Source organism: Meleagris gallopavo, chromosome 4 (genome assembly GCF_905368555.1).
Source record: "Meleagris gallopavo chromosome 4, MGAL_WU_HG_1.1, whole genome shotgun sequence".
Lineage (NCBI taxonomy): Eukaryota > Metazoa > Chordata > Aves > Galliformes > Phasianidae > Meleagris > Meleagris gallopavo.
This window is the reverse complement of record NC_139407.1, coordinates 68,798,726-68,815,121: the sequence shown is the minus strand read 5'-3', so window position 1 is coordinate 68,815,121 and position 16,396 is coordinate 68,798,726. Positions and strand designations below refer to the sequence as shown.

Genomic DNA, 16,396 nt, shown 5'->3' with positions numbered 1-16,396 from the left:
AATGTTTGTAAACTTATATTCAATGAGACAGCATAGAAGAGTTTCTGCAACTGAGCAGAATTTTTGTATGAATAATAAACAATTGTTAGCATTATTTTCATTCTATTTCAGAAGAGAATTAATGCAGAGGCTTCACTGCTCTTGATGGGAGCAAACAGACAGCTGGTAATCGGCGTACACTGGAACAGGAATAGTGAGATCTCCAGAAACAAGAGTTTCTGTTTGAAAGCACACATTCCTTTTAAAGTCAGTATTCTCAAACTGGCTTAAGCTGTGCTTTAAATAATGTTACTGATTTAGAAATACTGTACTCAAAGGGACAGGGAACCAGAATGGAAGACTCCTCAGAAATACCACATCCCTGAAGACACCCTCGAACTGAGCTCTGCAGAGCCAAGCACAGCAACAGCTGTTCACCTCAAGGTGTGGATATCATTACAGTGATATAATGCTTAACAGCAGGAATCTCATCTATGATTTCACCTAATTACTGCACATCACGTCACTGGTAAAGAGCGACACAGGATATGCTGTGGAAACTAAAACATGGGCAGTTTGGAAACTAAAATATGGGCAATTTAGAAACCACAAGGGAAAATATGAATTTGGGCATATCAATGGTCAACGCAGCTAAATAAGGGCAGAAAGAAATAAAAAATAAGAGAAAACGATTTCTGAATGAATGAACATTTATCAGATCCCCTCTTGGTCTTCTCCTCCCCAGGCTGAACAGACCCACATCACTCAGCCTTTCCTCATACAGGAGATGCTCCAGGCCCTTCATCACCTTTGTGGCCCTTCACTGGACTCCTAGGAGATCCCTCTCTTTTTGGAACTGGGAAGATGCATTGGTAGAAGCACTGATAGAAACAGGTATTTGCTGAAGACACTGAAAGAGCAGAGATCTGAGAACTTCAGCAGATTTGACACCGAATCTCAATTCTCCAGTCTCAGTGTCCTTAAGTACAGACACATAAATATCTCAACACATGCACAAATGTGCACCAATGTACTGAAATGGCACTGAGCTATGAAAAACACTTGTTTGGATTCTCACCTGTTGTACAGCACTGCAGAATGTCCAAACCTGTTCACATCATGATGGAGACTCGGGCGAGGAAGAACAGACCACTTGTTGCAAGCTAGGATTAAAGAGAGGAGATGATGAGCTGCAGGAAATGATTCTGCCTGTACCCAAAACACAAATCACTCAAGTCAAATGGGGCAGCTGATAAAAGCACTGCAGTATCTGCTTCGTGCACGGCCAAACACTCCCACCCCAGCCCCAGCTGACAGAAGGGGAAAGGAAGGATGTGGCTGTTCTGCACCACCACCTGAAGAGTCCACTTTTGTGGCCTTGTGTGGCACAGATTAACAACTCTTTATGAGGGTAGATGGTGATAGGACAAGAAGGAATGGTTTTAAAATGAAACAGGGGAGGTTTAGGTTGGATATTGGGAGGAAGTTTTTCACTCAGAGGGTGGTGAGGCACTGGAACAGGTTGCCCAAGGAGGCTGTGGATGCCCCATCCCTGCAGGCATTCAAGGCCAGGCTGGATGTGGCTCTGGGCAGCCTGGGCTGCTGGTTGGTGACCCTGCACATAGCAGGGGGTTGGAACTGGATGATCACTGTGGTCCTTTTCAACCCAGGCTATTGTATGATGATTCCATGATAGATGGTTGGCTCTTTGGCAATCACGTGTAATTAAATGGCAGCAATGCAAGTTGTTTTCTCTCCTTTGCAAATGGAGTATTTCATTGCATAACGAGTTCTGTTTTTATCTGTTTAGACACGAATTATTTGCAGTTTTGCCCTCAAACCAGCATCACTGAGAACAGAGACTTATCTTCCTCTTCTTTTTCATTGCAATTATGTTCCTAGAGGGTAGATATCCATGTTTTTAAAAATATTTTTCACTCATCATAGCTTCGGGATTTTTGGTTGTTTTTCTCTTTTAATATAATGTGAGATTATTCCATCTTTTTCTATTAGCATAACATTTATAAGTTCTGCTTCATTTCTAACTTGGTTTCTCAGGTAATTTCTTCCTTAAGGCAGCACAGAAAAAACAACCTAAGAAACGTATAACTCACTGAGCAATCAAAGGAACAAAAGCAGGAGAAGTCAGTCCAATTCACAGCACTTCAGCTTCGCAAAGGGAATGGGATCACCTTGGGGGTTAATGTCCCAGAGGCAGTTGTGTGCAATTTATGCAATTAAGACAGAAAAGTCAATCTGCTGTAAAGATCTACAGAGCCCCCAAACGCTCGCAGAGTTTCTAATACAAGATAAAACTGTTGTTACAGGGAGTGAGCCTCTGAAAAAAGAAGTCTGTAAACCCAAACCACTACGTAAATAAATCAAAAGGGCAGAGAAAATCAGCTTCATTACTTCACAAAATTTAATTGGAGAGTCGTTGGGTAAGAAAGCTGATCCTCCACTGTGCACCTGCAGAAACTTTTGTTTGAGAGTGCCAGTATATAGCAGATATATGACCCAGTTGGTTGGGTTTAACACTTGGTAAATCATGACTCTGAAGTTTATTTTTAAACGTCACTTGCTCTATTTTTGAAGACTTTACCCTATGGAACAAACATGCATGGTTTCAATTTCTAACAGGAGACCTCAGAATTGGACAGAGATTTGCAATCTTTTATCCAGCAAGTTGTGAGTTATGCAAGGCCAAAAAATATATTTTTCTAGATTAACAGAAGGTCTGGAATGTTTGGCTTTCTAAGCTTCTTTCCCATCTTTAACAGAAGAGCAAGTACAGGAAAAAATGACTGCTTCTAAAACTACAAAGAATATACTTCTTCCTGATTTACAAGTTAAGCCAAGCCTACAGCTTACAATGCACAGGATTTTATTAAATATATTACTCAAATAGAACACATATGCTACAAAAACATCTAGCCTCCTTCCAATCCTGGCATCAGAACTGAATTTTTGAAGGGAGAAAGAAAAGTTTTAATTTCTCTCCCGTAGGGAGAAGAGACCATTACACGAGCATAGGTTTTGCATGAATATTTCCTGCTGTGTTTTACAAAGAAAAACAACAAAGCTAAAACTTATTTAGAAATGAAAGCAAATGATTACTTAAACCACAGTAATTGCGACTGGAGAGTTGGGCAGAGAGGAACTTGATACGGTTTAACAAGAGCAAGTGTAGAATCTTGCACGTGGGGAGGAATCACCAGATGCATCAGTACAAGTTGGGGGAAGAGCTGCTGGAAAGGAACTCTGAAAAGAAAGACCTGGGAGTCCTGGTGGACAACAGGCTGGCCATGAGCCAGCATCGTGCCCTGGTGGCCAAGAAGGTCAATGAGATTTTAGGATGCATTACAAAGAGCGTGGGCAGCAGGTCAAGGAAGGTGATCCTCCCCGTCTACTCTGCCCTGGTGAGGTCACATTTAGATCCTGTGTCTAGTTCTGGGCTCTCCAGTTCCAAAAAGACAGGGATCTCTGATTCCAGCAGAGGGCCACAAAGGTGATGAAGGGCCTGGAGCATCTCCTGAATGAGGGAAGGCTGAGTGACCTGGGTCTGTTCAGTCTGGGGAGGAGAAAACCGAGAGGGGATCTGATAAACATTGATAAAGATTTAAGGGAGGTGGGAGGCAAATGGATGAGGCCAGGCTCTTCTTGGTGCTGTGCAGCGATAGGATAAGGAGCAATGGCCTAAAACTTGAACATAGGAAGTTCTGTACTGACATGTGGAAGAACTTCTATACAGTCAGGGTGACGGAGCACTGGAACAGACTGCCCAGAGAGGCTGGGGAGTCTCCTTCTATGGCGACGCTCAAGACTTGGTTGGATGCCAACCTGTGTGACGTGTTGTAGGGAACTTCTTTAGCAGAGGGGTTGAACTTGACGGTCCCTTGAGGTCCTTTCTAACCCCTGTGATTCCGCGTTTTGAGACAAGTTGCCTGAGAAGTTACTATTCTTGTTCTGCATTCATCCCATACACGAGGGATGCAACCCTTTGGAGGACAACCTTTGCATTCCGCTGCTGGATTTCATCATTCAGAGATAAAAGGGCTGCAGCCCACCCTCATCTCCTCTGCTGCTATGAATTCAGGGAAGAAGAGGATTGGATGAAGGCATTCGTCCACCCAGACAAATGCCATGGATAGGAAACTCTTCTATACCAGCCAGAGAGATTGATTTGGAGAATGGGAAGTGCTAAGCAGTCATTGTGGTGCACAGAGCACAGGAAAAATACTGTGAGGCTGCTCTACTCAAGCGCTCACCCAACCTGAAAGTCAACACAACCAAAGCTTATCCTGAGAAGCAATGAGAAACACACTCATGTCCAGCCAGCTGCACTGTTATCCTCACACCTTCCAAAACTGGCCTAAGGATGGGACAAGCCCCAACCTGACCAGGTGCAGGGTAAAAGGATAAGAAGCATTAATGCCATCTCAGATCTATCTAAAAAGCCTCCAAGAACCTCTGCACACCTCAGCAATATTTGTCTGCATGCCACAAAACAAAAGGCACGTCCTCGCAACCCCCAACGCACGTGGCCTGACTACTTGAAAATTTGGGGAGGGCAAGGAATAAAAAACATGGTAAGGAAAAATAAAACAAGTCACTACAGAAATAACTATTAACAGTCACAGTTAAAAGGAAGAGCTGTCTTTGAAGCCTTTCCTCAACTCGAACTCCAATTTTCTCCATTCTTCCTACCCTACATATTCCTGGCTGTGCTTCTGGTCCATTTTCCATTATGTTTCTCAGGGAGACAAGGCAAACCATGCCAATAAAGCTGCCCTGACATGAAGGGAAAAGAAGAAGTGATCTTTTTTCCTCTGAAGATCTGTTTTTGCCACGATCTGACCTGAGAGTCTCTGCCCCGAGGAATGAGGGAGACAGGAGCACGAGAAGGACTCCCATCACTCTCGTGCCAATTGCAATCAATGCAAGCTAAAATTCTTGGCATAAAATTGATAAAAACTGGGCTGGCAAACTGCAGTGAGTAGTTCCTGTAAAGGAATTGCCTGTTAACTGCACTGAATCAAAATGAACTTCACTACTGGCATTTCTTTTTTTTTCAAATTTGGGTCATTTGTTTTACACCTAATAGAGTTCACTGGGTGAGGGAAGGCAGCAAAATGTATTAAGAAAAATCTATCCCTTTTAATATGCAGGCTGATAGAAATTACTCTCTTGTTCTTGTCAAAATGCCTCACATACTGAATGTTTCTCAAGTTAAAAATTCAAAATAAAGTTAGTTAAGAGCACACAACAGATTGCCCAGGGAGGTGATGTGAGATCAAAGAAAGCGGGGGAACAATTCCAGATAGCAAAATAGCACAAAAATGCCAGACTGATCATCAAAGTAATCCATTCACTGGCATATTCCCTTCACAAAACAGGAGTGACATCTCAGCAGACAGTCCTTCCAGGAATGCAGGTTTACGTGATCATTTCTGGGAATAAATCACCAGAACCCTCATTTCAAGGAATAAGGAGCAGAAGACAGAATGTGATATGAGTACAGAATGGTGTTTTTCACCAGGGTGAACTATCTGGATTGTGCATGCATTTCCTTTTATAGAATTTCATCTCCTTTTCTTCCTTTTCTTCAACGCGACCAGTGGACTCCACATTCACAAATAAATGCTGCCCTCTTCTGGCTATTCACCCTCACCAAAAAATAATCCTTCCAAATAAAATCCGCTTGCTTGGCTTTATGATTACATAGTACTTACGGGCACGTTTATGCTTACAAAGCACACCCAAACAAACTGACATTGCAAACAGCTCAGTGAAGCAATAGAGACAGCCCTCACTTTAAACAAGAGCTTACAACGGACGAGTTGAGCTCTAGCAATGTCTGGTGCTTGCTACTATCCAAACAGTGCTTCTTCCTTAACTCAGAGATTAAGAGGGAGAACGGCTGTTTACAAGGGTGGATAGTGATAGGACAAGGGGGAATGGTTTTAAACTGAGACAGGGGAGGTCTAGGTTGGATATGAGGAAGAAGTTTTTCACCCAAAGGGTGGTGAAGCACTGGAACAGGTTGCCCAAGGAGGTTGTGGATGCCCCATCCCTGCAGGCATTCAAGGCCAGGCTGGATGTGGCTCTGGGCAGCCTGGGCTGCTGGTTGGTGACCCTGCACACAGCAGGGGGTTGGAACTGGATGATCATTGTGGTCCTTTGCAACCCAGGCCATTCTACATGATTCTAAAGCACACTCAAAACCTCACTACAGCTTTTAGGATGAGACATCAGAAGAATGTGAGTTCTATTCAAGACGTTTTTTAATGTCTAAGGTGGTGTACAAACTGTTGGCCAACAAAATGCTGCTGTATTTGCCTAGAAATCTCTGCAGCACTTCATTTGCTTGGTAATATGCACTAAGCTAATGTGCTTCTCCTGATTACACATTCTTCTGCAGTATGCTTAGTAGCATTTGCTCCGATCCACCCAGCATGTAAATCAGGCTTCGTGAAGGCAGCTCTTTTAAAATCTCCAAGGATATTTTGTATTTTTCTTATTTCCCCCAAGAACTTACCGATATCGTAGGCCATAAAATCGGAAGAAAAGCACTTAGCACCGTGGCTCATGGAGGTGTCGTTGTGTGTGTTCCCTCCAAACACCAGCATGGTTCCACTCATTATCACGGCTGTGTGCAAATAGCGGAAAAATCTGCTGTCTTTAAGAATCGTCCTTCAGAAACAGAAAGATATGGATTAATGAAACTGATAGGTACCTTGCAAAGGCATCGAATAATAAATCCAAGCTGAAGAAGGAAACTGAGAGGTGGAGGGTACTATTTAATTAGTTTCTCTAATGAGATTGAACAACTTTCTCTTCGGACTGTTCGATTCCTCCCGTAATCTCACTCTCGTATTCTGATCTGCTTTCCAATTTATAGGAGAAATACATCTAGGAAAGCAACTCTCCAAAGCCATGGATCTCAATCATCAATTCTTTCCCTAGGGGTTGTGGAGCTTTCACACTAACACAGCTTTGAGCTCAGTCAATTAAAACCTGCTGATACGGACGCCATCTGGGGAGACTCCAGTCCAGAGAAATTTATAGTAATCTAAATCATTTCTTTTAAAATCGGGTATCATTTCTTGCTCAAAACTAACAAAATATTTCAGGGACATCATCCGTGTACTTGCCAAGAGTGGAGCCCTGCAGCTTAACACCTGCAAAACTCAATGCCTCATCCATGGTTCAATCGCGGCTGGCGTTAATCGCATTACCAATGACCTCGCCTTTAATCAGCATCATTAACAGCACTGAACACAAAGGGTCACTGATAAGGATGAGGAGAGGGCTTTTTTTGCCCTAACTTACCATGAAATCCACAGAACATCAGAGAGAGTTGGCAGAGCAAGAAACCTACAGATAAGGATGAGCAGACACCGCTAGGTGCCCTGCTGCAGGGTGAGTGCTGTCTGCCCTGCCAGCCAACAAGGCTGACAAAACAAACATAAAAGGAAGCTGCTGCTGGATGCTTTGGGCAGATATTGTCCCATTTGTGATGTTTTCTGCCTATTCACCCAGATTTGCTAAGCTAGACAGGAAGAACAAATGAACCAAGATAGGAAGTGTGGTTATTGCTGCATGTGATTGAGCAGCAAGGCAGATTTTTGGCAATTAGTTACTTTACTCATCAGTAAAAACTCACCAACAGTTGTTGCAGAAATACTACCTTAAACTCTCAAAAAAATAAAGGGATAGTGACTCAAAATGACACATGCCCATTCAAATACCAGCCTTTGTATTCACACAGAGCCTTTAAAAATAAATTAAGACAAACACAACACTGAGAAAAATGTACTTCACCTCTACAGCTCAAAGTTGTGAAGTTTTGTTACAGCTGCATAATAAAACTCACCTCCGGGCAAAAAGCAATCACAGAAGATGTCAGTTTAGGAAACAAACATTTCAAATAGTTACGGGGCCGGAAGAAAATGGGGATGAATAGAATTTGTTGTGTGGGCTTAATGCAGAATGAATTATCACTCACTTGATTACAGTAACCACGCTCATATATATGGTCTGAACTGCTGGCAAGAAAATACCATCAAATAGTTTTCCTTTCAGCTTTAATACAATGACAGATGAAAAAGGATTTCTTGGCTTTTTCACAGCCTTGATTATATGTGACTGCATGATTCTCTCATAAAGGAGCATCAAACTTACAGACAAAAGAGCACACTGTCTGTCCTGAATGCAAGTAGCTATATGCAACTGTACCCTTATCACACAACCCATCCTCTTTTCCACCACATACAAAAGTGAGATGTATACAGGAACAAGAAGTACTCACCACATCCGGGAATCAACTTCGTATCTGTACAGGTCATCTGCTAGCCTGTATTTGTTGGCACTGAATGCCTTGTAACCACCGTGGATATAAATGGATCTTGTATGTGGATCATAAACACTACTGTGACCATACCCTCCTTGGACCAAAGCTCCACTTGTCTGTAAGATGCTCCACGTATTTGTGACTGAGAAATGAAAAAAAGTGAGTGACAAAACACAGTTAATTACCTCTGTTAATAACCTATCGACAAATCTGATGATGAAACAAATTGGGTTTCACTTGGCTCAGAATTAGATACCGTCTCTACGATTTGACATCCAAAAATATTCTCCTTCAAGGAGTAAGTATGCTGCAAACAATTATTGCCAAGTGTTTTTAATTAGACCAGAAATCTCTCTTTTACAGTCATTTATTAAATGTTGCAGACAAGCTAAGTAAATGAGAGATAAAAAGCACAGAAGGAATATATTGCATTTCAGTGACATGAAAACGACAGCACTGCAGCTTGATTCAGAATAGTACCCAAGAGCACTTTTATTTTAAGTATTCAAGGCCAGACAGCACAGAAGTTAAGTACGATTATGAAGAACACTCTAGTTAAAAACTAACATGTGATTAATGACCCTATATTCTTGCTCACTAAAATAACATTTGTTTGGGACGTTCCTTACGTGGTCAGTAGAACAAGGACATGCCTCCAGAGAGTCAGTTCTGAGCAGCTGCCTTAGGCAGCACCTCATCTGGAAAGCTTCCTACGCTTCTCCATTGCTAACACTGGAAATCTCTGCATCCTCAAATCAGAGTTTGGACTGTTCCCAGAGATCTGGGACAAATGGGAGTCCAGAAAGTTATTCTCCTTTTCCCCTAAAGATTCAGTAATGACTGCTACAGAGGTTGGGATATGGAGTTAAGTGGATGTTTGGTCTGAATTGTTACATCCATTTTTGTACTCAGAGGACACAAAAGTAATTTTGAAAATGTTTGCTTTGCAGGAAAGAGAAAGGAAAATGAATTTAGATGTCTCACAGTTCTTCTGCTTCACCTCTCAATTACAGCTTTTTCATCTTTGGGATCCAATAAGCTGTATAAAGCTGGAAGTACATGGCTGTCTGCTCACACAGCTACACAAAAACTAAAAGTAGGACTGAATTTCTCAGAAATACAAATCAAAGGAGAAGAAAGCAGCCACCCTGTTTTGCAATCTGCACATGCATCATCTCAGTAGTTTCCAAACCAGTTGCTAACAAATGGTAGGTGGGGCCCAAACTCACCTAAGTTGTACTCCTGGACGTTGCTGATGTACCCATAAAGGGGACAGTGCCCAAAAATGACAAGCATGACCACGCTCTCATCCTCCAAGGTGACAATGTGTGCTGAATGGCCAACCACAGCGTACTGCTCCTTGGCTTTTGGTGCTGCCTGAGTCCAGGACTGCCTGGGAATGTTGAACACCCACAGTTGGCTGCTCACATTCCCCGTGGCATCTATTTTTCCACCATACATGTATATGTCATCCTAAAAGAAGAGAGATTTAAAATGAGCCCAATGGGTTTGGCATTTAGGAAACAGCCTGGCAAAAGAGACAGTTAAGATGGAAACTCCTCTGTTGTCAGCACATTAAAAATTTTGTCTCCCAGGTAAGTGTATCGAAAAAAAAAGAAATTAAGTGCTTTTGGAATGAAGAGTGCTAGGATAGTTAAACTAGGTTTTATTAATCATGCTTTAAGAGTGAAGCTCCTGAAGTCTTATCTAGTTTTATCTGTGGGTTTCTCCAGACATCTCACAGTGACTCGTGAATCCAAAGGGTCCAGAGGAGCCCCACTCTGCTGCTAACAAGATGGTAACCTTGGAAAGGGAAGCTCTACTGCTATTACTGGTGCTGCTTGGGAAACTGCAAAAAAGAACTGCCTGTCACTGACAGTGAACGTACTACAGTGGCTGACTTCCAAACAGTTATCCTTGTTCACACAGAGGGTGGTGAGGCACTGGAACAGGTTGCCCAAGGAGGTTGTGGATGCCCCATCCCTGCAGGCATTCAAGGCCAGGCTGGATGTGGCTCTGGTCAGCCTGGTCTGCTGGTTGGTGACCCTGCACATAGCAGGGAGTTTGGAACTGGATGAGCATTGTGGTCCTTTTCAACCCAGGCCATTCTAGGATTCTATCCTCAGAACATGCACCAATAACTTGCAGCCAGGGATTCCCATCTTAGTTTTTTTCCAGTGTTCTGTTTGTGAATGGTGCTGTCTGGACTTTTTCAAGTTTTTTAAATTAAGTTTTATATGAGCTTCCATTGCAATAAGCTACTTAACAATCTAAAACCAAGGATCAATAAAGTGATAGGTCACTTTATTCTCAAATGAACCAGCAAGCCAAAGACTTGGCCATTCTGTTCTCACGTGGTCTGCAGCCACAGGAAGACACTGCAGGTGAGAAATAAGGTAAGAAATGGTCAAATCCATTTATTTTAGATGCTGGAAGAACAGATTCATGGGTCTACTGCAAAACAGACTCCAAAAATCCCTAATTCACCAGTTCTCCTACTCTGCTTTGGACAACAGATGCTTCAAAATCAGACCCTTGGGAGCCCACAGCAATCATGTGGTCTACACAAAAGGCAACTGGGGAACTGGCTGGATGTGGCTCTGGGCAGCCTGCTCTCATGGCTGGCAACCCTGCACATAGCAGGGGGATTGAAACTAGATGATCATTGTGGACCTTTTCAATCCAGGCCATTCTACGATTCTATGAACCAGCTGAACTCCAACAAACCCCAATCATCACGCACATCCTACAAGCCTTAGAATGTCTGAGATAAGTGGGAAAGGAGGAACATATGAACAAAGGCACTACAGCCTCCTAGGACCCCAGCCCAAGGATTCCCTGCAGTGCACAGACTGCATTACCCATGGACAAATCCTGGAAGAAGAAAAGTTTCTCCCAAAGCAAGACTGAGCTGTGGAAAGGGATGGGTAGGGTTGGGGTGAAAAGCACTCAACATACCTTATGTAGTGCCAGTGAATGACCGTATCTCATCTCTACTGAGTTCACAGTGTTGTTCAGCGGAAGCCACTCTTCAGAAATAAGATCATACCTGTATAATAAAAATGGAAAAGATTTCCTGAGAAGTTGATACCAAGTTGAGAAAATTCGTGCTTGTTCTTTCTAGAAGGTGTTGGAAATTCTTTTATTTTACAGAAGTCCTATCAAGATTTCAACATACACCAAGTATGCACACACACTAGTTATGGATTAAAAAAAAATATCCCATCAAGACTACTCAGCATCCACATCTTGATTGGCTTTACCCTGAGTTTTCCTTTCCTGCAGAACCAAGAGATAATGCACTGCCTCTATGCTATGATAACTTGCAAAAGATGATCCATCCCAAAGAGTAGAAGAAGGTTACTCTAAGCCCAGGTAAATTCCAATTACTTGATAAAAATAAAACTGCCTCTGTTAGAAGGCACTTTTAATTATGTCTTTGTCATTCAAGCATATTTTTTCAGAGAACCTGAAATAAGATAAACCCTCTACCCTGAAAATGGCCTCTGGCTTTTTAGATAAATGAATGAACTATATTTGCCAGACTTACAGCTGTGCAAGATAAAATAATCTCTGAGAAAGTCTTTAATGAAAGCACAGGTTATCAGTTGAAAAATCAGGCGTGACTTTGAAAAAGTAAACCATGGATGTAATCAGCAACTATTTTACAAGAATGTATACATTTGCAGCTGCCCTGTAACTCCTGCTAAACAAAAGCACAGCTCTGACTTAAGTCAATGGAAGTGGAAAACTCAGTTTTTGCCTGGATCTCCCAAAATGGCATCGTGTTTTTATGGGGCATTCCAATGAGGAAACACAATTATTGTTTGGTATCCTAGTTAATATTCAGTATCCCAAACAGTTTGCATGAATGGCATCATCCTAAGTGCCATTCCCAGTTTGATGTCCCATTCCCTACGCATAAACATTCACATCCCCAGGAATCATTATGTCTTCATTAAGGAGTCAAACACTGAAAGTAGAAGACACAATATAAGGAAGGGCTAATAAAACAGAAGCAAAATTGGATTGCAATTGGATGTAATTTACAAGTCAGCCTACAAAACATAGTAAACAGTTGAATGCTGTCACAAGCAGATGAACCAAAAACTCACAGAGCATCAGAAACCTTAGACTTTTCTTCTCCAATATTGCCTACTTTATCAGCATTTTCCCACACCTCCAACCTTGAGTTTAAGTTTTTATTATTGTTATTTCCCCTTGGACATGGAGCATAAGCCAAAGCACAGCATGTCAGGTAGCATTTTCTAAAAATAATTCTCAGATCTCTGTTTTTGTGCTTGGATTCTGTTATTGGGGTTTATACTCACGCTAAAACCTTCTGAGAGTCAGAATGATTGAAGACGTAGCCTCCAACAATCCACATTTTATTGTCGTGGATGATGGTTTTGTGAGATGCTCTAGGAAGTTTTGGAAGAGAATATTCCTCACGGGTCCAAAACGACCGATTTGCAGGAACGGGGATCGAACAGCCAGGACCTAGGAAACAGTTTTAGAAGTTAAACAAATGCTTTCCAAAGTCTGCATTTCAGCTAGAGGTCAGTATCCTGCACACGGGTGGCAAAGAGCATGGCCTGGTGAAAGTTGTGCTCATCAGTAATGATCTACAACGGATGTGGTGTGAAGGGACTCCTGTGATGGAACTCTCAACCACAACCACATACTAGAAGAGGTTTCAGAAGGAAAAAGCAGATCCAGACCAGGCAAAGCTGTGATGAAGTAAATCAGAAACCCAGCTCTGTTCTCTGTCCCTGTGATGGCAGGGGAATGGTGCAGACCCCTTCCCTCTCCACAACACAGGGCCATCCATCTCCCAGCACTTTTCTGCCTGCCATGTACCCTCAGGAGCTTCAAGGGTCATACAGCATTGTTTGCTGTCTTTCCTGCTTTTTGTTCCTCCCCTTCCCAGTGTTACGTTTTTTATGAACTGTTCTCTTCTTGTTTTATCTATATTTCTGCTGCTCTTAAAGCAGCTTCACTGCCAGGGTTCCCTTCAGAGTTACTTCCTATTCCGTGCAACCCCATTAAGAGCTGCAAAAGAGGAGAGGTTGGAGAAGCCACACAATATCCCAAGTTGGAAGGGACCCATAAGGGTCATTGAGTCCAACTAGAGGACCCACAGAATTTCGTTCACGCTTCAGATCCTCACAAAACAATCAAAAAAAAGCAGCACATGATGGCCAATTTGGATCTTCTAGCTCCCCAAGGCTTAAAGGGTGGTTCAGTTTTGATTATTATTTTTTTAATTATTATTTTTAAATTTCATTTTAATCTGATGCTTGCACACGTCAAGCTGGCAATGCTTTGTATGGTAGCACAGCTGCTAACAAGAACTTCTTCCCAATGATCTGTTAATAGAAGAAGCTGGATGGAAGCTTGATTTTCTTCCCAGTTAAAGCACAAACAATTGTCAACAGTCTCAAACACTTCCAAGAACCATACATATAAAAGATATCATTTCAATAAGAGGTTCTCCATAATATTCAGACTTACCTTGCCAGCCTGCAGAGCAAACACATGCTTTAGTATCATTGAAGTTGCAAAATCCCCTCTCTGGTGCCCCACAGTCATCTGTGCAGTAGGGAATATCACAAGCTTCTCCCTTCCAGTATTTGGCACATTCACATTCAAGAGCATTGCTGCTGTTGTTGAGCCTGCACTCTCCTCGACCAGAGCAATTATTGGGACACATATTGAAACTGCAAACATCAGGGAAAGAAGGTTCATCAGTAATGAAACAGGCTCCCCTTATTAATTAGTACAAGAGTGATGTTGAACAGAAGTTAATACCGCAGTTCAGTTGTTTGTTAATAAACAAACCAAGAATCATCTAGAGTTCAACGTATGGACCTGCATTTGTTCTGTACCTGTAACGTGCAGGGCTGCCTCACTTAATGAGTTAAACCCATGAAAAATTACCAGGGTGACTTTTAGCCAGTTATACTGCTAACAAATTGCCTCAAAATCCCCAACAGTAAGTGAAGAATTCCATCAGCACACAAGGCTTTGGTGGTGTCTCTGCAATGCAGGTTTAAGCTACTCACGTTTAGATGCTGTTTTAGGATCTGTTTATACAATGAACACACTTGAGATGAATCCCAAGCCAAAGGTGTGTCTCTCCTGAATCATTTCTAATTCTATAACTTTGGCAATTTAACCAAGGCAAAATCAGACACATCATTGTTGAGGACGCAAAGGGTCAACTCAAGGACTACTTCCCAATATTCTTACTGTCAAGCAACAGCTGGAATCAAGACCTGATTTCACTGGCTTCAAGACCATGATTTCACAATCACTACTGCCTCCAGCAGTAACTCTAAAGACCATTAAACTCAAAAGAAATAAATCACTACTCCTCAAAAACATGAAGAGGAAATCTAGTAACGAGAACCGACAGAAGAAAAACATACAAAACAGTACCTGAAAATTGTTTGAAATCATCAAGAGAAGAGTTAAAGACACATTAAGAAGTTATAGAGAAAATTATAAAGGCAGATTATACTTGGAGTGAACTTCATAGAATTTTAGAATGTTATCATTTGGAAGGGACCTTTAAAGGCCATCTGGTCCAACTCCCCTGCAGTGAACAGGGATGTCTACAGCTACAACTTCACCACCACATTGCATCAGTGCAATGCTGACAGCTGGCAGTAGATGGTGTCATGGCTTATGGTATCAGCCAACCTTTCAAAACGAATTGCTTCAGCTCCTGTGTTTCAGGCAACACGGCAACAGCTCCTTTCCTTCTGGATGCCCCACATTTTTCAAACAGTTGACTGCATTTTGAAGTGCTTAAAAAGGAGGAAAGGACCAAAACTGGCTTCAAAACTGAGCGACTCACTTTAGTCAGTTGCAACCAAGGACTTTGCAGCTGGTTCTTTTTGAAGATAGAGCTAAAAACTTCTTAAATTTACACCCAAATAAAAATCTCCCGGCGCAGCACATACATCACTTGTATGAGCATATTGATATGTTTCCTATTTTAAATATGAAACAAACCAAAAAACCCAAAACAGAACAAAACCATTCTAGAATAAGAAGTCAGATTCAGAAAATCCAGTAAAAAGCAGAGTTCCATAGAAAACTGCTGAAGGGTTCTCAGTAATAGGTCCCATCCAGTGTCCCAAGTGAAATGCACACACTAACGCAAAAGCATTTCTGTGCAGAAGCATCTCTGCAAAATGCATAAGGACACACAATGTATCAGTTCTGCCTGCCTGAAAACGATCACATAAAATCTAATAATATAAAATAAATACTACGATGTCCTTTCTGAGCAAACATTTGCCCACGCTCACAACTGACAACTGAAACTGATGCTGAGCACATTACAGTCATTAGCCGGTGTAAGAGTATAATAAAGATAGAATCTAAATTCAAGTATCTGCTCGTAATTACATGCTTCAGTGGCAATTGCTTTTTCCAATACAAGATTGAGGGAAGAGGAAACCTCCTTCTGCTCAACCTGCAACATTTATGTAATGTACAAATCACTCTGGAGTGGTACCACTTACTTATAGGTGATGTTAAACCCCGTCAAATTATAAGCAGCATCACTGAAGAAATGCAGAAGAGCATATCCAGAAGTAGCTACAACTTCTGGGACCGTTTCATTGCTGTCCTTCTCAGGAACAATCAGACCACTGCAAAAGAGGAAAAGAAAAAAAGGTTGAAATGAAACAAAAGGGAGCAAAACAACGAGAGCAAACACAGTAGGTATGAATAGAAGAATTGAAATCAGAAGTATTTATTTGCATCTATTTGAAGTATAATGAATTTGCATACAGTAATTACCATTTTCACAGGGCAGTTATTAGACAGGTTTTCTTCAACAGAACTCCTTACACAATTCAAAAGAAAATATATCAAACTTGTGAGCACTCCAACGAGCCCATTCCAAATGAACTAAGAACCCACAAGACCTCTCAGAAAGATAAAACTGCATCCCACAGGGACCAGTTTATTAACACACATCTTAATTATGTGCCAAACAGAGGCCACGTTACCGACCAGAGAGTCCTGACAAATCTTAGGGCACTGAAA

At 41.8% G+C, this 16,396-nt stretch overlaps 1 protein-coding gene across 3 annotated transcripts in view; it reads right to left on the bottom strand.

Moving 5' to 3' along the window:
* The window catches only part of ATRN (attractin), a 151,755-nt gene that overhangs the window by 87,884 nt on the left and 47,475 nt on the right, over window positions 1-16,396 (bottom strand). For all 3 annotated transcript variants that reach the window (XM_085223755.1, XM_085223754.1, XM_085223756.1), the window contains exons 4-11: window positions 15,868-15,996; window positions 13,847-14,052; window positions 12,664-12,832; window positions 11,291-11,381; window positions 9,562-9,805; window positions 8,291-8,474; window positions 6,518-6,672; window positions 1,058-1,142 (exon numbers count right to left, since the gene is read on the bottom strand). In XM_085223755.1, the coding sequence (XP_085079881.1) occupies window positions 1,058-1,142; window positions 6,518-6,672; window positions 8,291-8,474; window positions 9,562-9,805; window positions 11,291-11,381; window positions 12,664-12,832; window positions 13,847-14,052; window positions 15,868-15,996 (1,263 nt within the window). The remainder of the gene's footprint in view (window positions 1-1,057; window positions 1,143-6,517; window positions 6,673-8,290; window positions 8,475-9,561; window positions 9,806-11,290; window positions 11,382-12,663; window positions 12,833-13,846; window positions 14,053-15,867; window positions 15,997-16,396) is intronic.